At 60.3% G+C, this 20,994-nt stretch overlaps 3 protein-coding genes across 6 annotated transcripts; 1 reads left to right on the top strand and 2 right to left on the bottom strand.

Moving 5' to 3' along the window:
- Positions 1–1,139: 1,139 nt before the first annotated feature.
- Positions 1,140–6,429, bottom strand: TSPAN6 (tetraspanin 6). 2 transcript variants are annotated; one of them, XM_027687182.1, is made up of 8 exons: positions 6,319–6,429; positions 6,029–6,217; positions 5,645–5,719; positions 4,982–5,080; positions 4,561–4,716; positions 3,953–4,036; positions 2,066–2,165; positions 1,140–1,881 (listed from the first exon to the last, which is right to left on the bottom strand). In XM_027687182.1, the coding sequence occupies exons 1-7, from the start codon at positions 6,403–6,405 to the stop codon at positions 2,097–2,099; spliced, it is 759 nt and encodes a 252-aa protein (XP_027542983.1). In that variant the 5' UTR covers positions 6,406–6,429; the 3' UTR covers positions 1,140–1,881; positions 2,066–2,096. The 2 variants fall into 2 exon arrangements, with proteins under 2 accessions (XP_027542983.1, XP_027542984.1); XM_027687183.1 differs by lacking the exon at positions 5,645–5,719.
- A 1,756-nt stretch (positions 6,430–8,185) lies between these two features.
- Positions 8,186–12,630, top strand: SRPX2 (sushi repeat containing protein X-linked 2). Its single transcript, XM_027687218.1, has 10 exons — positions 8,186–8,266; positions 10,036–10,119; positions 10,206–10,397; positions 10,523–10,699; positions 11,057–11,183; positions 11,268–11,389; positions 11,506–11,685; positions 11,814–11,947; positions 12,022–12,143; positions 12,450–12,630. Exons 1-10 carry the CDS (start codon positions 8,197–8,199, stop codon positions 12,628–12,630), a joined length of 1,389 nt encoding a protein of 462 aa, XP_027543019.1. The 5' UTR covers positions 8,186–8,196.
- Positions 12,631–13,612: 982 nt separating this feature from the next.
- On the bottom strand, positions 13,613–20,842 carry SYTL4 (synaptotagmin like 4). Of its 3 annotated transcripts, none has more exons than XM_027687205.1 (17): positions 20,810–20,842; positions 19,881–20,013; positions 19,533–19,748; positions 18,890–18,999; positions 18,615–18,729; positions 18,345–18,452; positions 17,948–18,062; positions 17,750–17,840; positions 17,456–17,559; positions 17,274–17,360; positions 16,770–16,948; positions 16,475–16,577; positions 15,566–15,727; positions 15,044–15,149; positions 14,569–14,668; positions 14,016–14,224; positions 13,613–13,895 (listed from the first exon to the last, which is right to left on the bottom strand). In XM_027687205.1, the coding sequence occupies exons 2-17, from the start codon at positions 19,988–19,990 to the stop codon at positions 13,753–13,755; spliced, it is 2,058 nt and encodes a 685-aa protein (XP_027543006.1). In that variant the 5' UTR covers positions 19,991–20,013; positions 20,810–20,842; the 3' UTR covers positions 13,613–13,752. The 3 variants fall into 3 exon arrangements, with proteins under 3 accessions (XP_027543006.1, XP_027543005.1, XP_027543007.1); XM_027687204.1 differs by having other exon boundaries at positions 19,881–20,032; positions 20,810–20,836; XM_027687206.1 differs by having other exon boundaries at positions 17,274–17,357; positions 19,881–20,032; positions 20,810–20,836.
- Positions 20,843–20,994: the final 152 nt, after the last annotated feature.

Raw genomic sequence — 20,994 nt, 5'->3', positions numbered from 1 at the left:
GCTGGTTTTCCTGCAGCAGCTCAGAAACCTCCAGGCTCCCTGCATCACCCTCTGCTGGCACTATCCTTGTCCGCCTGGCATCACCTCCTCCAGCCACCCTGGGAAGGGATTTGCCTGTGGAGGCAGAGGCACAGACCAGGGCAGGGCAAGGTCCTTCCCTCTGTGCAGGCTTTCAGATGAGGATGGGTTTATCCAAATATGGTTCTGCTTCTCACGTGTCCTTGCCCTGCCTCCATCCATCCGTTAATTGCCATCAGCCAATCTCCAGCCCAGTTTCTACACTCTGACGCACTCTGCCTTGCCATCCCAAGCCAGGAAGCTTTCAGCCTGCCAGGAGCTGACAAGAGTCTTGATTTACTCACCTGGGTTAAATGCAAACACAGGGATTTTGGGTGTTCCCCTCCAGGTTCCTCCGTCAGCAGGGAGGCTGAGCTGTAGTGGGTGATTGTCCACACTGTGGGGTGGCTGGGCTGGGACAGCTCACCCAGCACCAAGGCAGCATTTGCCAGAGTGGTGACACTGACAAAGGGCCACCACTGCTACCCATGGCTTCACTGCTCCATTTGCACCTGCCTCCTATCCAGGAATAGGACAGGCAGCCCAGCATCCAGCCAGACACAGCCCATTTGAGTTCAGTGCTTGAGACCCAAAAATCCCCCAAGCTCAGCAGAGGGGAACTTCACTACATCACTGCAGCATCAGGCTTGCCAAGGCAAGGGCTTGCTGATGAAACAGCCCCAAGATGAGCAGTAACAAAGGAACATAAAAGCTTAAATCCACATTTCTTGCCCTGGGGAGCAGCTGGGGACTGCCCAGCACTGCCCTGCCCTTCGCTCCAAGACAGTGGCCAGCCAAGGATGCACGTGTTTGCACTGGGCTGAACTTACCCACCTGGCTCCTGGGCTGGGATGCTCCAGGCCCTCTGCTCCAGCACCGTTACACAACCTCTGTCATGAAGAAAATTCAATTACAGAAGTTATTTGCAAGCACAAGTGCACCAGTGCACGTTGGAGGAATGAGAACTGCAATGGCCAGAGGTTCCCGCCTGGCCCAGGGTGAGCAGATCACCCCCAGGGGGGCTTGCTGCTCTTCAAGCAGAGGAATTTCTAGGACATGAAAGAAAAGTCAAGGAGGTTTCATAGAGTAAAATATCTTAATATTTATTGTGTCTCAGGACAAAAGAGTTCTACTCAATACATAAAATGAGTTGAAGCAGCATATAATACTGACAGTCAAGTCACAGCTGACTCGGTGCAAGGACACCTACCAAGGTAAAGGCACCAGGAGCTACATCACCAAATCTCACTACAGCTTAAAAAGAACCACTACAGCCTGTACTTCAAGAAGTACAACTATAAAAAAATATATAAAACCCGGGGTAAGGATGAGAGAGAGCTTGGCAACAAGCCAAGACCTGGCTGAGCCAAGGCTTCAGGCAGGCAGGGCCGTGTTTTAACTGGGCAACAGCCTCATCTCGAGAGCAACCACATCCAGAGAGTGAGGGGATCTCAAAGGGCTGCCAGAGGGGAGGGGAAGCATCGCTTTCCCAATGGAGGCACTGAAGATGAGCACCGTGAGTCCCACGAGGCCACCAGCAGGGTCGGTTCGACATGGCACAGCACTCTGCACTGCCAAGGAAAGGGCTGCAGCGCCCGGAGGAACGTGCTGGCTGTAACCACCACAGCTACACTAATTATCCCAGGCGGTGGCACAGCAGAGTAGTGTCAGGACAAGTCCCTGAGCACACCAGGACAGCTGGTGCACTCGTTTCTATGAGCTAGTTGAGAAGAAGATCAGTCAGTTCAAAGCAAGATTTCACAATGTGGCATCCAGGGGAAAACTGAAGGTGGAGGCATCCTCCCCAGCCATGGAGAGCATTCCCTGCAACGCACAACAGCAAAGAGATAACAGACAGGATGGATTTATACACAGCTCAAAATAACATAGGAGACACAGTCTTGCAGGTTCCCTCTAAGCACATGCCCCATGCATGGTGCCCCTATCCCAGGGGCGACCATGCAGCAGCCAGGGGTACAGAGACAGCCCAGTAAACTCACAGACATACCCAGCCACAGGCACAGCGTGCTGGGGGCCAGCTACACCATCTCATACTGATTGTTCGTGATGTACCGGGACAGGCAGCAGGCGAGAATGATGCCAATCAACTGAAAAAGAGAAAAAAATCCCATGTATCAGAGGTAGCCAAAACCAGGATGAGGTGTTCTAAGGAGAAAAACCTGACAAATTGGTCCGGAGTTATATAAAATCCAAGGATGGACAGTGGTGTTTACGAACCACAACAGGGGCTGCTGTGCCCTGCTTTGGAGTCACTGAAAGTGGCTGAAGCAGAGGATCCTGGCTGGCACCAGCCAAACAAGCTCCTCACAAGAGACGCTCCACATCCCATCCCGTTACATTTTGCTTCATGAAGCATCTACTGTTTTATGGTAATTGTGGAGATTACACAGATATCAGAAGAGTCACAGCCAATTACACAGCCACCAGAGAATGGCAGTACCTCTCCCTGTTACAAGGGCAGTGGGGAAACAAGGCTGCTGTTCTCACATCAGCATCTGAAGGACACGGTACTGTTATCACAACATGCTCTGTTATCACAACACAGCCCCCCAGCACCCGTGCAGACATTCAGGGACAGGTCCTGCACAAGCCTGGCCTCCACAAGTGGAGTTAGAGGCACATCAGCACAATGAGTCCCTGTCAGCCACACAGCCAGCAAGGCTAGCTGAAGGAGCAATAAAAGCTAGGAACTGGTCATAATTCCCAAGCCTGCTGAGATACTTTTGCAGCTGGGAGCCTGTGTGAGTTCACCATTTGTGTGTTGGCCACATCTCAGTGACCCCACAGCAAGCACAGCCCAACCAAGGAGGAGCGTGGGGCGAGTGGCTGGGCACAGCAGAGCAGCTACATCTCCCAGGCTCTCCCAAAGCACTTGGTAGCACAAGCTGCAGCCAAGGGCTGTCAGCTCATGCCTCTCCCCCAGTTCACTCCATCCGGTACGGAAAACACACGGCAACACACTCATTACAGCAGAGTATCTTGGCAGGGTTCCTTCTCCCCACGCCAGCACCGGCAGCCAGTGGTCCTGGCCAGCAGTGCCTTGATGCTCCTGTTATGGCCTCTGTGTGCTGGGTCAAGGGGAGGGTGAATTCAAGCCCCTCCAAAGCCAAGGCCAGCTGCTGAACACCGAGAGCCCAGCAAGCTCCCACAATCCAGCCAAAGGAGGGACGGCTGCACATCCGGTGCATCGGAAAACCCTCGGCACGTTGGGAAACCCCACGGCAGCGTCAGTGTGCCCAACACCCAGCCTGGCGGAGCTGGGGGCAGGGGCCTCTCGTTTCCTGCCGGGATAAAGCCTGCCAGAGCAGGGGCTGGCGGGTGTGCTGCTGCTGCGGCTCCTGCAGGAAGTGTCCTGCAGGATAAAGTAAAGGAGAGGCTGGGGAGCAGGAGGGAGGGGACACAACGGCCGGGTAGAGTGACACGTGGGGTGTCAGCCACCAGCACAGGTGGTGCCCCATGGGTACTTACAGGGACCCTCTCACACAGAAGCAATGCCAAAACACCTCCCTGATAACAAGAGAGGTTGGTGGGTAGGAAAAGAAAGGGTGCAAATTTGATTCCTGACAAGAGCAGGCACAGGGAGTTTGTTTGCCTCTGTTTGGCTTTCCTCAAGTCAGTGGTTTCGGAGGGGAGCTCTTCCCAAATAACCTGGGCTCATGGAAAGAGAACTGGTGCTTCAGCCCTGGGTGTAAGAGACTGGAGCATGCACAGTGGTGAGATTAAACCCAAGGGGAATCTGCGGAATAGCTGCTCCTCCCTGACTGAAACTGGCCGTGTCCTTTGTACACATCAGACTTTGAACTGAAATTAAATACCTCCAGAGACACACTAGCTTCATTCTGCACTCCTCCTGAGCCAGGAAAGGGAGATTTACCTGGAAACACGCGATGCCAAAGGAGATTCCAGCCACAATGCTCATTTTGGACTCCATAGTTGACATTACCAGGAAAAAACAACCCTGCAGAGGAGGGAAAGCAAGCATATGGGTCCAGTGCTTTTTACTCCCAGGAGTACAAAGCAGCACCTCCCCAGAGCACCCACAGCAGGAGCACGGAGTTGAGCAAGGTGACTCATCAGAGGAACACGCCTTGCATCATCCAACCATCCCTGTGGGATGAGGTCACCTGTGCTCACCACCAGGTCAGGACTTTGCACCAATGGGAGGTGTCACCATTACCGAAATAAACTTTACTGGGAAACTACTTCCTGACTCACCTGTTCTCCAAAACACACAGCCCCAAGTGCCAGTGTTTGGGTCCAGCTGGTCCCTGACCTCCAAGGAAGGAGTGGGGGGACCTGAGACAGTAGAGAGGACTCCAAACCCTTCCCCTACCTGCACTCCAGGGGAGTCTCTGGGCCACAGACCAGTTGCACTGATAGAACAGTTCTCCTTTTAAGCCTCCCAGGGACAGACTAGCCCTTCTCCACCTGCCCATCCCTGCCTCCAGGACTGGCAGTGGGATTTTTCTGAGCTTAACTTACATCCACAAACACTTTCAGCTTGGCCTTGTTCGGGTCTTTCAGATCTTTCTCCGAGCAGTCGTTCGGGCGCTTGCAGCAGCTCTGGGGGATGCCCTTCTGGCTGAAGTATTCAGTCCTCTCCCAGTCCGAGTAGTTCTGCACCCCACAGCAGTGCAGCTGGAGGGGGAAGCACATTTGGGGAGCGTGGTCACACCAGGGTACTGATCCCCTAGTCCCACCACCACTCCCATGGGTTCCCAGGGAACTTGCTTCTCCAGGAACTGCGGGATCTCATCCAGCATCTGTGAGATGGTGCACGTATGCCGTGACACTGATGGTGACATATGGTGACACCGATGCTGTGGGGGGTCCCAGGGGACACCCTGGGGCGAGGGGAGCATTCCCACCTGATGCCAGCCAGACACCAGCCTGGAGTACTCACCGTCCTCTGGATGGTGTCGACGGCCTCGCTGTGCCGATCCGCAGTCACGTTGTAGTTCTCCAAGGCCAGGTTCAGGTTACTCTCAAAGTTTGTCTTAATCTGCAGGAGAAAGGTCTCAGTGGTGGTGCCGTGCTCTCCCACGCTCCGGGACCCACGTCCCCACATTAGTCACCGCTCCATGATGGCAGGAATGACTCCGGCTGTGGCCAGCAGACACTTCCCAGCCACCAGGCAATTAGAGGCTGTATTAAAGGGCAGCTGGATACACTGTGGCAGCAGGGATGCTGCATGTAATAACAAGGACCTGCGCAGTGCCAACTCCCCCCCAAGCAGGCTGCTCTGTGGCGCAGGAACCCTCTGAGGAGCTTTAATTACTGAAATTATCGCAGAAGATAGATCAGAGCCAGAAATTACAGTCCAGGGCTACTCTGCCAGTTCTGGTGGAGGGGCAGCGTGCCGTGCTGGGCTGACCCTGCACCTAGGCTCATCCTTCTGGGTCCTTACAGGGACCAAGTTCCTCTTTGGGCTGTTTTAACACCATTTCTGCTAAGCTAAGCACCACTCCCAGCAGCACCTCTGTCCCTCCAGCGACACCTGCAACTGCACTTGGGTTAAAACCAGCATCAAACTCACTCCGAGATGGCAGCGGCCACCCAGACTCACCTCGTGCCTGAAGACAAAACCCACGACGGCGGCCACCAGGACGATGAGGAAGATGAGGGACAGGAGCATGGCATACTGCGGGCAGAAAGGGTGGGATGGGAGGGGGTGGATTGGATGGGGTAGGACGGGATGGGATGGGGTAAGATGGGATGGGACGGCATAGGATGGGACGGAATGGGGTAAGATGGGATGGAACGGGGCTGGAACAGGGGGAGTTGAGACAGGATTGGATGTGGAAGGGATGGGGTTTGAACAGGGCAAGTTGGGATGGGAGGGGATAGGGATGGGGTAGGGAAGGATGGGACGTTTCGGGATGGATCAGGGCAGGTCAGGATGGATTAGGAGAGGATGGGACCCCATCCCGCCCTGTCTGGGGCCACCCACCAGCTTGAGCATCCAGGTGCTGCCGCGGCAGGTGGCAAAGCAGCCAAAGGTGCCCAGGAGGACAACGACGGTGCCGGCGCCCACCAGGACGAAGGGGACGTTGGTGGCCTTCTCGTCCAGCAGGGAGAAGTAGACGGCCAGGCTCACCTTGCCCCAGACGCCCACGGCCAGCAGCACAATGCCCGACACCTGGGGAGAGGGGAAAGCTGCCGTGGCTACCGACTGTCACGACAGAGCGGCGCGGCCGCGACTTGTCGCGGGGGCTTGGGCGGGGCGGGGTGGGCGCTCACCCAGAAGATGAAGGTGTAGGTGAGCAGGACGCTCTTGAGGCAGGTGATCACCGGCTTCGTCTGCAGCCGCCGCGACGGGGACGCCATGGCCGACACTGGGCGACTGCCGGGACCGGGGCCGGGGCGGGGCCGCGGGGACACGCCCCGGACACGCCCCTGGGCGGGGCCGGTCCCGCCCCACCCGCCGGAGGGGCCCGAGCGCTCACGGAAAGGGCCGAGCGCGTAGGAAGAGCGGAGCCCCTGCCCCTCGGGGTACCGGTGTCACACCCCGAGCGGTGCCACCCCCTGTCCGGTGCCACCTTCTGCCTGCCCCGTGTCACTCCCTGCTCGTTTCCTGCCATTCCCTGCCCGGTACCGCCCGCTGTCTGGCCCGTGTCACCCCTGTCCAGTGTCACCCCCTGTCCAGTGTCACCCCCTGTCCAGTGTCACCCCCTGCCTGTTTCCTGCCATCCCCTGTCCGGTGCCTGTCCCGTGTTACCCCTCCGGTGCAACGCCCTGTCCTGTGTCACCCCCTGCTTGGTGCCACTCGCTGTCCAGTGTCGCCCTCTGCCTGTCCAATGTCACCCTCTGCCTGTTCCCTGCCACGCTCTGTCCGGTGCCACCGCCTGCACCATGCCGCCGCCTGCCCGCCTCGTACCACCCCCAGCCACCTCCCACCTGCCCCGCGCCACCCTGTGCCACTCGCTGCCCGACCCATGCCACCATTTCTTGCCTCCCCGGTGCCACCTCCTGCCTGCGCCGTGACACCCTCCACCTTCCCTGAGCCACCTTCTGCCCGATGCCAACCAGTTCCTGCTTTCCTGCCCCAGCGGCTGCCGATGCAGCCCCAGCCCCAGAAGGGGGGGCCCTCCTATCCAAGTGTCCAACAGGAGAGCCACCTCGTGGCCCAGCACATGGCAGTACCACCGTGCCAACAAGCGACGGGCTTCCTGCCCTCCGTGGGGTGAGCACCCCCACCCCCTCCCAGGGATGTCGCCGGGCTGCAGGGGCCCGTGGGCTCCCCACAATCGGCAGCAGCAGCCCCTCCTGGCAGCCCTCTCCTGCTCAGGACAGCGTTGTTAATCAGTGCGCTCACTGGCCTGGCCGCCACATAATTAGCCCATTGAGGCAGCACGTCCTCCCCCCCTCACCACCCCACGCCAATGTTCCTACCTGTCTGTGCCAGGCTCACCCTTCGTTTTTCCTTGCCCATGCAGTCCCGTGTTCCAGAGCCCAAATCCCAGGTGGCTCCAGCTCCCTCCTGACCCCAACCCCCGTGGGATGTGGGGCGGTGGGTCCTAACGAAGGCATTTCGTTACCTCTGCCTCGCGGAGGCTGAACTTCAGCTGGAAAACAGACCCCAGCTGGAAGCGCTTGCCTCATGAGCAGTTTCAGAGCCCGCCGTCTGCAGCAGAGTCTCTCCCTCCCTCCTAGAAAGAGGTGGGAAAAGGGTCCCGGCTCCTGCGGTTTTGTGCTTGTCCCCCCCGTTGCCGGAGCCCGGCAGGGCTGACAGAGGCTCGGCTTGGCTCTTTCCTGTGTTTAAACACGCTCCTGGCTCTTCTGCTTGCAAAGAAAAACCTCTTACAACTTTTTAAAGCCTCGGAGGAGCAGGAGGAGCATCGGAAAACGGGCGATCCTAGGACTTGTAATTTTTTACAATCTCATCATTTTGGGCCTGACTCACGGCTTTTGAATGTTTGGGACGGGCAGCCAAGGGGGAAAGTAAGTTTACTCAGCACCAGCAGCACAGCCAGGCAGGGGAGACAGGCGTCTGTGTGGTGACCAGGCGACGCAGGGGGCCATCGTCCTGCTTCCAGCCCCTCTCCATCCTCGTCAGGGCTCGCGGCTGCCCCTGGACCCAGCACGGCAGGTGGGCTGCCCGGCCCCCCGACCCCCAGCATGGCGCAGGAGGCAGCCCCCGTCCTCCTGGTTGTCCTCGCCAGGCTGGTGTCATCCACGTGGCACGAAGGTGAGTGCGGGCACAGCGGGGCTCCCGGGGATGGCAGCCTGCAGGGTCCCTCTCCCGTCGGGGGCTCGTGCTGGGGAGGGAGGGAGGGAGGGTGTCCGAGCGATGCCGGGAGAGCATCAGTGCCTGGGGGTACTGGGTGCTTGCGGGTGTACGCTGAGAGGTGCAGGGAGGAACTGAGTGGGTGCTGGAAGGCATCCAGAGAGGAGCAGAAAACCAGCCTCTCCATCACACCCCTGCCTGCAGGAGCGCAGATTCTCCCTGACTCCTTGCTCCCACGGGAGCCATCGGTCAGCAGATGTTTGCCTGAATGGAGCACTCAATCCCAACCGCCCCACGGCTGGGCAGCTGGATCAAGGGTTGCAAGCCTTGTTTGGGGGTTTTCCCCCTTCCCTGCTTCTATCCCCTCCCCTGGCCGTGCTGCCAGCACGCCTGGCTGGGGATGCTCCTGCCCGGTGCAGCCGGGGCTGCGAGCTGACCCCAGGTGAGAAGGAAAAGGCAGCACCTCTATAAAAAGGGAACATCCCATTAAATGGCACATTTGCCTGTGGGGACACAGTGCACGCCGTCCCCAGGGCCCCAGGGGGGAGCTTGGCATGTGCCCCTGGGAAACAGCCCTTCTCACCAGGTCACCAACACATCCCCACGGCCAGCCCCGCGGGCACCATCACTGGGCTCTCCCCCGGCTCCTCCGCTCTCCAAGGCACCACGGCAGTGTGGGAAGGGCATCAGGACAAAAGGCTTGTGAACAATGAGTGGGCGACTTGTGGGAAGCAGTAGGGAGTCACTTTATAGTAAAAGTTCGCGTCTGAAAGATTTGCAATGGAGTTTCCTCCCCGTGACGGCAGGGCTGCTGCTCGGATTGGTCCCGGCGGATATCCCCTTCCCAAAACACAGGACAGGGAGAAGAGGAGATGATTGGGTGCAACCACAGCGGGGCTGCCGCTTCTCCTGGGGTCCTTTCCCAGGCTGAGCATCCCCGCCATGCCGGAGAGGGGAGCGCAGTGGGGTGGGCTGGCGGCGAGGAGGGGGCAGCGCTGGCGGGGCCCAGCGGAAACGCGGCGGAAACGTGAGCTCAGTGCTCGGGAATGCCGCGGCCGGCCGAGGCGCCGAGGGGCCGCGGGTAAGGAAGCCAGCCCTCTCCCCCTGCACGGCTCTCTCCCCACTGGCGTGTCCCTTGCCCATGAAGACATAGTGTGGGCTAGAGGGTGGCCCGCAAGGATGGCGCAAGGCTGTCTTCACCCCATCCGGGGGGCCCCTCTGCGCAGCATGGATGGCGTGAGGCCAGCAGCTCCGGCCAAGCCTCTCCAGTAGCTTCATCCTTCCTTGAAGCACAGGCAAGGGGTTGCATCCCCTCCAGCCCCCTGAAGGGGGCTGGGCAGTGTGCTTCTCATCCCTTGCTTTGGCCAGGGGATGGGCAGGAGAGAGCAGCCTTCTTCCTTCTCTCGGCATGCCCCGTGGCAGGAATGGTGCCATGGGACCGTGTGGAAGGACTTCCCAGCAGCACGAAGCTGGGGGTCGGTGCCAGCCCACTCCGTGCCAGCACCCGTTTCCTGCCATAACCACAGTTGCTTCTGCCACTGTTTAGTCTGCGGCTGGTGCCAGCACAAACCATGTCACTGGGGACTGTGCTCACAGTGTGCCGGGCTTAACCCTTGACAGCAGCCCCAAGGATACAGGACAGGGTCTGCCTGGAGATGGGATTGCTTGTTGGGGATGTTTTGCAGCCACGAACAACCCCACAGCCCCCTTGACTCTTTCCTCCTCCCCAGGGTCTGGCTACTACACAGAGAGTCACACCAATGAGGTCTATGCAGAAGAAACCCCCCCTGAGCCTGCCCTGGATTACCGTCGAGGTAATGGCACCCAACCCGTCCTTTGGGTCCTCATGGGGAAACTGAGACACAGTGGGGGCCTCCCTCACCTTCCTCCTCTCCCGCAGTGCCCCAGTGGTGTGCCACACTCAACATCCACCGCGGAGATGCCACCTGCTACTCACCCCGGGGCAGCTCCTACCGCAGCAGCCTGGGGACACGCTGCGAGCTGAGCTGCACCCGCGGGTACCGGCTGGTGGGTTCCAGTGTGGTCCAGTGCCTGCCCAACCGCCACTGGTCTGGGATGGCGTACTGCCGACGTGAGTGTGCCCAGCTCCTGCTTTGTCAGCACCTCCACAGGCCCCCCAGAGGCCAGTCCTGGGTGCTCTGCCCACTCACATGGCTGGCTGCCACTTCCCTCCCCTCTTTGCTCTCTCCATCCCAGAAATCCGATGCCATGTGCTGCCAGCAGTGCTGCGGGGCTCCTACGTGTGCTCAGCGGGAGTGCAGATGGATTCCCGCTGTGACTACACCTGCCTGCCTGGCTACCAGCTGGAGGGCGACCGGAGCCGCATCTGCATGGAGGACGGGCGCTGGAGTGGGACCGAGCCAATCTGTGTAGGTAAATTTTCAACCCATGATTCTGAGGCACACAGGGGCCTGTCACCCTTCATCCCTGGGGTGTCTGCAGGTGTCACCCCACATCCAAAATGGGTATTGCCAGGTGCCAGCTCTTGCACCTCCCCATCGTAGGACCCCTGGTCCCTCTGCTCCCCATGGTGCCATTAGCCCCGAAGCACAGGCACCAGCCCAGGATTGGGCACCCAGCACTGGCTTTACAGCAGTTCCCAATGGCTCCGGTGTGCTTGGCTATGTGCAGCATCCCTGTGGTGGTTCAGTGCTGGGGTTGGTGCCTGGCTCTTGTAGCCCAGCCCCAGCATCCACAGGTTCCCCAACACCCTCTCCTCCCTGTGGGCAGACCTGGAGCCTCCCAAGATCCGCTGTCCAGACTCCCGGGAGCGGATAGCCGAGCCAGGCAAGCTGACTGCAACTGTCTACTGGGACCCTCCTCGCGTGAAGGACTCTGCTGACGGCGTCATCAAGAGGTGAGGGTGGAGGTGCCGCAGGCACTGCCAGCAAGGGCTGGAGGCTATGGGGGCCTGATGGAGAAACCCGTCTGCTGGGTTCAGGGTGATGCTGCGGGGCCCAGAGCCAGGCTCTGAATTCCCTGAAGGAGAGCATGTGATCCGCTACACCGCCCACGACCAGGCGTACAACCGAGCCAGCTGCAAGTTCAGTGTCCGTGTCCAAGGCAAGTGGGCTCCCCCGGGGCTCCCAGCTGCCTCTCCCATGGCTTCAGGCTCCACACCCCATGGCTGGGGCTGTGCTCCATCACCCCCAGCTCTCATCCAGCTCCCCTCTTCGCAGTGAGGCGCTGCCCTGTCCTGAAGCCTCCACAGAACGGGTACATCTCCTGCACCTCCGACGGCAACAACTACGGTGCCACCTGCGAGTACCTGTGTGATGGGGGCTACGAGCGCCAGGGCACCTCTCTACGGGTCTGCCAGTCCACGCAGCAGTGGACGGGCTCCCAGCCCCTCTGCACACGTAAGTGGTGTGGGAAGGGCAGGACCTGCCCATGGCAATGCCTGGCAGTTTGAGGGGATGCTGCCCAGCAGAGTGAAGGGGTGATGGGGGGCACAATGGCACCTCTGCACACCCTTGTCTTGCCCCAGCCATGCAGATCAACACAGCTGTGAACTCAGCCGCCAGCCTGCTGGATCAGTTCAACGAGAAACGCCGCCTCCTCGTCATCTCGGCCCCCGACCCCTCTAACCGCTACTACAAGATGCAGATCTCCATGCTGCAGGTGAGGAGAACCTCCTGCTGCTCTTCTTCCTACCTCTGCCTCCATCGCACCCTCACTGCCCCCTTCCTCCACAGCAAGCCGCCTGTGGGCTGGACCTGCGCCATGTCACCATCATTGAGCTGGTGGGGCAGCCCCCACACGAGGTGGGACGCATCCGGGAGCACCAGCTGTCCCTTGGCATCATCCAGGAGCTCAGGTAGGGCAGATGGGAGGCTGTCCTGCAGAGCCTGTGCGAAGGCACCGGGAATGGGGAGACCTCTGGGGATGGCAGAGCGTGAGGTTGCGATTGGATTCGTGGATAGTCCCTTCCTTCTGCACCAGAGGGGCTTGTGCAATGGGAGGACCCCCCAGCAAGTCTGAATGTAGCATCACCAGAGCCCCACAGTGCTCACAGCCCCAAGGAAGAAGTGGGAGCCCCCACTTCAGGAGGACCTGAAGTGGGCAGGCTCAGCCCTCAGTGCAACCCCCCAGCCCTGACCGGTGACCCCTCCTGTGCCCCCAGGCAGTTCCTGCACCTCACCCGCTCCCACTTCAACGCGGTGCTGTTGGACAAGGCAGGCACTGACCGCGAGCGCTACATCGCCCCCGTCAGCCCTGACGAGCTCTTCGTCTTCATCGACACGTACCTGCTGGGCGAGCGGGAGGCGGCTCGGCGGGAGCAGAACGGGGACCCCTGCGAGTGAGCCAGCGCCGGGGAAAACCCTCCCTCCACTGCCCTCAGAGGATGGACACCTTCCTTTCTGCTTTTCTAGTCGCCCACCATAGAGGAGAAACAGGGTGCCAAGGACCCCCGGGGAAGGGGAGCCCGTCTCTGGCTGTTCTGGCACAGAGAGGTGAACAGGGATGAAGACAGGGGCCGTGTGCCAGCAGTGGCCCCACTGCCCAGCAGACAGGAGCTCTCTGGCTGAGGGGTTGGATGGCTCAGCTTGGCCAGGACCGTGGCGGGAGACACCGGATTGCCCTGGTCAAATCCCAGGGCAGGGGGGAGACATGGAGCCAGAGCAGAGGAGAGCAGGTAGGGCAGCAGTGCAACAGCCTCTAACACAGCAGCTTCAGCCTCCCCATGGCCACCCTCACCCTGTGCACAAACCTCCCATCCAGAAAGCCCTTATTAAAAGCAAATGGCCCCACCTTCAGCAGAGCCGGTAGCAGCCAGCCAGGAATGCAGCCCACCCTGAGGGCTCGCCCTCCCCACTGCCACTTGCTTCCCCCTCCCACCACCCACAGGGCACCCTTCCTGGGAACTGCTTTGGCAGTAGAATATTAACTTGAAATAAATAAATTTGTATAAAAAGTCTGTGCTGGCAGATGTGTTGCTGAGAGGCCCAGAAAACAAATGTTTCCTGGGGACCACGACCCCTGGTGCCCCCAGGCTGACCCCACATGGTTCCATCCTGGTCCCTGCAGCCAGGGCTGGGGCTGGGCTGTGCACAGTGAGGAGGATGGAGACAACAGGGAGGGAGCAGACTGTGAAACAGAAAGGGTGGGAGAAAGAAGAATGGAAAGAAATACAAACCCAATGACATTTCAAAGCATTTTGCCTCAGGGGGGAAAAGGGAGGGTCCACCAGGACTTCAGTTCAGCCTGAAATGTGGTGCAAGGCTTATGACAAAAGGAAAACCCTTTAAATGAAGCTAGGCCAAGAAGACTTTCTGCCCAAGCCTGTTTAGAGAAGGTCATGTTTATTAAAGAAGAAAAAAGAATACCACAACCCACGTTTGGCAGCCCTGCCAAGCCCTGCAGTGAGAGTGGCTCCGGAGCAGCGGTGCCAGTCCTCAGCCGAGTCCAGGTGCTGGTGCCACAGCCTATGGCCTCAGCTTGGCCATGGTGGAGCGGAGCTGGAGTGTCCCCTCTGCCCAGGAGCCTGGATACTGGCACATCTTCTGCCACAGGTTCAGCTCCTCGCCCATGGAGTCCATCCAGTCCACAGCCTGCCCATTGCTCATGCCTGGGAGAAAGGATGGAAGAGGGCAGAAGTCACTGCCAGAGCAGGCTCCTGCTCACAGTGCAGCAGCTCCAAGAAAGGCTGCTTGTCCCTAGGGTCTGATGGGACCACAGGGCTCCTCACCATTGCCCACCCCTAGACGGACACCCCCAAGGAAGTCGTTGCTGGACAGTGGCTCCCGGTCCCAGACTGTCAGCTCCAGGCAGATGTGCTGCAGGTCCTCAGGTTTGATACCATTGTAGACAAAGGTGTGGTTGTAATGAGGGTTCAGGGTCTTCTTCACCACAGGCGTCTTCCTCTTGGAGGCTTTGTTTTTGTGTGGCAGGAGGTAGCTGGGGGAAGCAATCCCTTGGGTTAGCAGCACAATGGGCAACTGCCTTCTGCTCCGGGGGCTGGGGTACCTCAGCACCCCCGGACCTGGCCTGGAGCTGCTCTTTCCACCTTCTCTGACAGAGCCTTTCACCACAACCTCTCAATCAGCCAAAATCCAGGAGAGCACCTGGTATCAGGAGCATCTTGTCTCTGGTCAGACAGTGACTCTCAAGGTACCAACACAGGCAGTGCAGGGCAGCTAACGGAGAGACCCTGCCCTCCTCCAGGTCCCCATGGCAGCACTGAAAATATAGCCAGGGAGGACAGTGCCTTCATTGCCCACCCCCCCAGGACTCTCACTCACCCCTTGACAAAGCTGTCTGAGGTCCCCCCAGATTTGGCAGCTGTGAGGTTCTTGGCTTCTTTGATCCAGACCTGGAGCTCACCACCTTCCCCCGTTTTGCCTAGGAAAAACCCAACACATCAGTTAACCAACTTTAATTTCCACCACCACAAACTTCGGGAAAGGTCCTGCTGAACACCCTTCATCCCAGGGGCATGTACAGAGCCCGGGATGCCATTTCCTCTTGCCTTCTCCCCTACTGGCCCTGCCTGCTGAGGTGAAGGTGGACAATTGCTTCATGAAGGTCCAGTCTGGTCCAGCCCCAAGGAAGCACTGGGATGGCTCAGCCAGACTGAGGACAGCCAGCTCTGCCCTGACCCAGAGCAGCCTTGCAGGTGCTGGAGAAGGCTGCAGTGACACTACCCCAGAGCCAGATCACGTGGCCACAAGCAGATCCTGCAAGGCTGCACAGACATCCTGGAGCTCCAGCACTCACCTTTCCTGCCATTCCCAGCCCCGGGGTGCTTGACAGATGGGATGTACTTCATGGAGACAACCAACTCTCCCTTGTACTGGTGGAGACCAGCAGCATCTGCCCCAGTCTGCAAAGGAGATGAGACTTACCAAACACTGCAGAGAGGCCACGGCAGACACAGTGACAGCCTGGCCTGTGTGCAGCACCTTCCCAGGCTGGGACAAAGGGCTTGGCTTCTCCTAGATGTGACTGAGCTGGCATAAGTGCTTGCAAACCCTCCCCAGCATCACCAGATCACCCCAGCTCCTTTGGGATCTTATTTTGGCTCAATCACCTGAGGAACAGCCAGGAAACTAGGCTTGAGGCAGAAGATCTGCCCTTTTTTATGATAGCACTGCTGTCTACTTCTGGGCTGTTCACTTCTCCAGAGATTTGGCACGAGCCTTTTGGCAGCTCCCAGCTGTCTCCACACCCCTCTGCCCACAGAGGGCTATACCCCTCACCAGGGCCAGGCAAGGGAAGCTGCGGGCAGCAGGGGCACACCTTGCCATGCAGGAGCAGGAACTCCTCCAGGTGGCTGTCAAAGTTCCAGGCATCCAGTGGGACTTCCACCTCCCCCAGGAACGTGTTGCGGCCAAAGCGATCGTGGTGCCAGACCGAGAACTGCAGTGTCCTCGTGAGCAGGAGGGACTTGCTAATCTCGTACTAGGGAGAGAGATAGGAAAACCCCTGGTGAGCAGGCAGCAGCAGGCAGGGACAGACTTGGCAAACACCATCAGCCACAGCTCTCGATCAGGAAAGAAACAAGTTTGAGGAGCAGTGGATGCACACAGGAGTCTGTTCTTCTTTCCATGCCTGCTGAAACCTCAGAGTCCTGGGGCAGTGGTGCAGGAGCCCATGCTCTCCAGACAGACAGACCTCAGAGCCAGGCACCTGTCCACCCATCCCACAACACACAGAGCTCTGCCAGCCCACAGGGCCTCAGGGGGTCAGAGCATAAGACCTTAGTAAACCTGGCTGTGAGAGCCTAAAAACCAAACCACAGCTCCCACTTCCTCCTGTCTGAGAGTGCCTGGCCTCAGCAATGCACTGCCAGGCTCAGGGACAGAGTCAGCCAGTCACACCACCCCAAAGTGGCTGCAGCAGGGCTGGTGAAGGACAGTGCAAAGTTGTTCTGCCCTGGGGCCCAGAACTGCCTTACTTCTGCCTCTGCAGCTGTGCTGCTCTCCCACCAATGTAACCTGTTTCCAGGGGCCTGGAAGCCTTTGCCACGGAAGGAAATGCCCAGCGTAAGTAGGATGCCCCTGCGGAATGCCAGAGGAACCAGGGACATGCCCTGTGACATGTTTACATCTGCAGCTGTGCCTTCACCGCACCACGGCACTGGGACTTGACACCAGGGCCAGACCAGAGCAGGACTGACTACCTGCACCCCAATCCATCCCTGCTCACCTTCAGCAGCTCATTGTACAGGGGGTTGATGGTGTTGCGTTTGATTGTTGTCTTGCGTTTCCCCTGCCGGGATTTGTCAGGCAGGAGGTAGGTCTTCACGTACCTGCAGGGAGGAGCAAGCAGCACTTCACCAAGGTCCCCACACAATTAACCCCGTCCGAGCTCCCCAGGGCAACCCCAGACTTCCTGCCTTGTCAAGACCTCCCCACTTACAGCTCCCACCTCTGGCGGACACCCCACAACCCAGGTGGGCACCACCAGTGGTGTCACCAGCCATCGCCCCCCCGGCTCTCACGGGTTGGAGCGCTTCCTGCCCTCGTCCCCGTAGGCCAGCTGGCGACACTCCTTCACGTGGATGAACAAGGTCTGCGTCTTCTGCTCATAGCTCAGGGAGAAGGAGATGCCTCCAGTGACTGCCACACTGCCAAAGTCACCAGCCTCGCTGTAAATGCTGACCATGCTCCCCAGCGTGCTCTGGAAGACATGGCAGGGCTCAGCTGGCACACCATCACTTGATGGTCCCTCTTCATCTTCAGCAAGACTACTACCTCCTCCATACAGCCCCTCTCACCCTCTGTGCCTGGGGATGGCCACTGAGTGCCTCCCACCTGCATGGAGGCTCCCCAGAAGAGAGTTGGGTCTCTGCATTTCAATTCCCTTCAAGGGGAGGAAGCCCCCATGCCTCAGGCTCTTGCCTCTGCACCACCCTGCCTTTCTCCCACCTAACCCATTGGCACTGCCTTTCTCCATCATTACTCCCTGCAGCGGGGCAGAGCATGGCCACACCAGGGGGACTCACCGAGGAGGTGCCACTGCGCATGCTGCCCCGGGCCACCCGCTGCCGATGGATCTCCACCAGGTTATCAATGTCCTCCTCCTCCTCCTCCTGAAAGGAGGGAGACAAGTCAACTGTGTGGGGAGCAGGAGGGCACAGCCAGCCAGATACCCAGCTCCTCCACCACAGCATGCCAAAGGTCTCACCAGCTCCGTGTTGAGGCCAGGGACCGACTTGCTCCTGTCCCCCAAAGATCCACCATCCCCCATGAAGTCCTCGGGGCGCAGGTCGATCACCGACTTGGTGTAGTCTGCACAAGAGGTGGTGAGCAGGAGGCAGCAGCACAGAGCAGGACTAGCAGAGCCCTGCTGCTCTCTCAAACAAGGGACTGCCCCAGCCTCTCCCATCAGCACCAAAAGCTCACCTCAGCCCAGGGAGAAGCAGCTGCCCACCCCTGGCCGTGCTGGCACCCAAACCCCCTGCACCCCTGCAGCTCTCACCTGCAGGCCTCACCACCCGCCGCGGGTTCTTCTTGAATATCGTTTCATGCTCGTCCACCAAGGCGCTGCTGCGGGTCCCTGCAGTGGCATCCTGGGGAGGAGAGGTCCCGTCAGAGCAGGGCAGGGCTGGGCACCCCACAGGACTCCCGGCCCCATGCCCCAGGACAGGGCTGGGCCTGCTGGAGCAGCGTCACACACCCGTCCGTCGGAGTAAGCGTTTTTGGAGCGGAGAGGGAGGGTCAGGCTGGAGGCAGCAGGTCCTGCTGGTGCAGCAACCTGTTTTCCAGGGATGGCTCTCTCCAGGGAGTTACTCCTGCAGAGGACACAGAAAGGTCTGTCCCAGGCCACAAGCCCAGCTGGGAGAGCAAGTACTGGCTGGAAAGTACCATCTCCACACAGGCTCCCTGGAGGGACATAAGCTCCCTATAGCACGCCAGCCTGGGAGCAGAGGACATGCCTGCCCAGGGACAAGTTTCAGCCTAGCCAAAGGAGCTAGCTCCCCCTCACTAGAGCAAGAAAAACACACTTCAGATGAAAGTCCTCATTCTTTGCCAGCCAGTCTTGCCAAGGACAACCCATCTGGGGAGCCCCTCACCTGCCCCCCCCATCACCAGGACTAGATCTGTAGCCATCCAGGCTCATGTTTTCCATGGACTCTGTGTCACTTTTGCCATCCCGAGGGTCTGAGGCATCTGGAAACAAACTGCAGACAAACAAAACCACAGGTATGTCCTGTTTGGCAAGGAAGTTGGTCTGAGAGAGTTTCTGTGCCACCGATAATCCAAGCAGGGCGGCACCATCGCTCCCATCCCCGCAGCAGATGAGGGCTGGTGCCTGGAGCAGGTGGGACAGCAAGGATTCTTACCTGGACCCCTCCCGGGGTGCAGGGGGGCTCGGCTGCCGGGCTGCAGAGGAGCTTTTGGGCTCGCTAAGCTGAGCTTTCTGGAGGAGAGTTTGTCCTACAGTCTCTCTTTTGCTGGCTGGAAGGAGAGAGGCATCAGGAGGACCCCTGCTCCAAGCCAATTGCCTGAAGCAGGAGCTGCTCCCATCCAGCTCCACACTGTGCAAGGTGCACCGGGGAAAGGGGGAGCATCCCAGATGGCTGAGCTGTGGGAGGAGGAGTTGCTGTGGCACCCCTACCTGTCGGCCTGTGCCGCAGGGACAGCCGCACCATGTCGCTGCCCAGGTGGTTGGCGAAGCGGTTGACCCTCTGGTCGTAGAACCAGTCACCCGTTGTCTTCTTCAGCTCACTGCAGGGCAGGGAGGTGGGGGGGGCAGTCAAGGGCAGTGGGGGGCTGATCCTTGCACCCCAACCCACCCTTGGTGCTCCCACCACCCAAGGAGAACACAGACACAGTGGGCATGATCAGCAGGCGACTGGGCAGAGACAATTCACTGGGCAGTTGACGGGCTCAGCTACGTCCCCAGTAAATATGGGAGCAAGACAGGTTTTATAGGACAGGGGAGGCCAAGAAGGAGGAAACCTGGGATACTTGAAACACAGGCTGTGCAAGGGGAACTGGGGGATGCTCGAGTCAAGTAAAGGGGGGGGAAAGGAGTGAGGAGGGCATGGAGGAGACACAAGATTGGGGTGTGACTAAATTCTCCATCACCCAACCATGGGAATCCACTCCAGGAGCAACAGCAGAGCCAGCTGTCCTGCAGTGAAAAGGACTAGGCTAGGAAAGGCCAGACATGGGGCATCAAGCTGGGGAGACTGGGAAGAGGAAGGGAACAGGAAGCACATGCAGAAAGTCTCTGCCACTTGTCCGCAGGTACTCACGCCTCCTTGGTGCAGACTTTGCAGCGCCAGGAGCTGTTGGGGCTGTAGGAACGGCAGTCCCGACACACCAAGTGGTTGCAGCCCCGGCACGTGTTGGCCTTGGGGCTGACACGGCTCAGGCTCTGCTGGCAGCGGGCGCAGGTCCGCTCGCTGTACCGCTGGCTGCCCCGCTTGGCTCCCTTGCGCCGGATCTCCAGCAGCTCATTCTTCAGGCGCCTGCTCAGACCCGACACCGGGAGCTGTCAGAGCCGCCCCGGGGAACCCCCATCACCAGCACTCTCACTCCTCCACCCACTTCCAGAGCAAAGCAGGGAACCAGCTCCTGCCCAGCCCCAGCCATGTCCACACCTGATTCTCCTCTCCTCTGCTTTACGGAGCTCCTCGTCGCGCTGCAGGACCTGCAGGATCAATTCTCTCTCCACGTCTGACAGGAAGGACAGATCCACGGCTTCCGACATCGCTGCACCCGGGATCGCCGGCCCTGGCCAGATGTGTCCGTGCTAGGGACATGCCAGCCGCTAAGCCCGGCGGCTCCCGCCCCGCGAGGTGCTCCGTGAGCGCTCCCCGGGCTGGACCGGATCGCGGCACCCGGGACAGCGGTCCGCCCGCCGCCTCCGCCGCCCTGCTCTGGGCTGGGCTCGGGCCGCCTGCCAGCCCCGCCGCCCCGGTGACCTCAGCCGGCTCCGTGGGACCGCGCTGACGCCCAGCACCCGCGGGCAACCCCGGCAGGAAGGAGCCGCCCCGGGCTGCCGCTCCCACGAACGCAGCGGGGCCCGGAGCTGCCCGACCCCCGCGGAGCCGCCGGGAGCGGACACGCTCCAGGAGCCGCGGCGGGGGCAGGATCCGGTCCGGAGGCGCCGGCACCGGGACCCGGGTGGCCGCGGCCGCTCCAGCCCCGAAGGAGCAGGGGCGCCTGCTCGGGGGGCTGCAGCTCAGCCCGCTGCCCACTCGGGACCGCCGGCACAGCCGGGACGGAGCTTCCCGTCCCCGCAGCCGCGCCCCGGGGAACAGGGGGCGGTGGGACGGACCCCGGGCTCCTCTCTCGGGGGAGTCCGGGGCCGCCGGCACCGCGCTCGCAGCGCGGCCACCGGGGCAAGCACCGACCCCGACCCGGGACACCCGCGGCTCGACCCCCCAACTACAGAGGGACACCCGGAACCCGCCGGCACCCCCCCAGCCGAGGGATCCCCGGTGCCCCCCGTCCGCGGAGGAACCCCCTGTACCCCCCGACCCCCCGCCAGCGGAGGGACCCCCGGTCCCCACGACCCTCCCGGTACCTGCGGCGGCTCCGGCCGGCGCCTCCCGGAGCGGGGAGGTGGGGCCGGGGGGGGGCGCGGCGCCGGAGCCTTAAAGGAGCCGCACCTGCGGCACGGACGGGGCGGCCCGTGCGGGAGGCGGTGCCCGCACCCTCCAGCCCTTTCCCCGCTTGAGCTGCGGCCCCTGCGCCGCGGGACGCTTCCCT

Source organism: Neopelma chrysocephalum, unplaced genomic scaffold, assembly GCF_003984885.1.
Source record: "Neopelma chrysocephalum unplaced genomic scaffold, ASM398488v2 Primary Assembly neopelma1_73b, whole genome shotgun sequence".
Taxonomy (NCBI): domain Eukaryota; kingdom Metazoa; phylum Chordata; class Aves; order Passeriformes; family Pipridae; genus Neopelma; species Neopelma chrysocephalum.
This window is presented reverse-complemented; position numbering and strand designations above follow the sequence as displayed.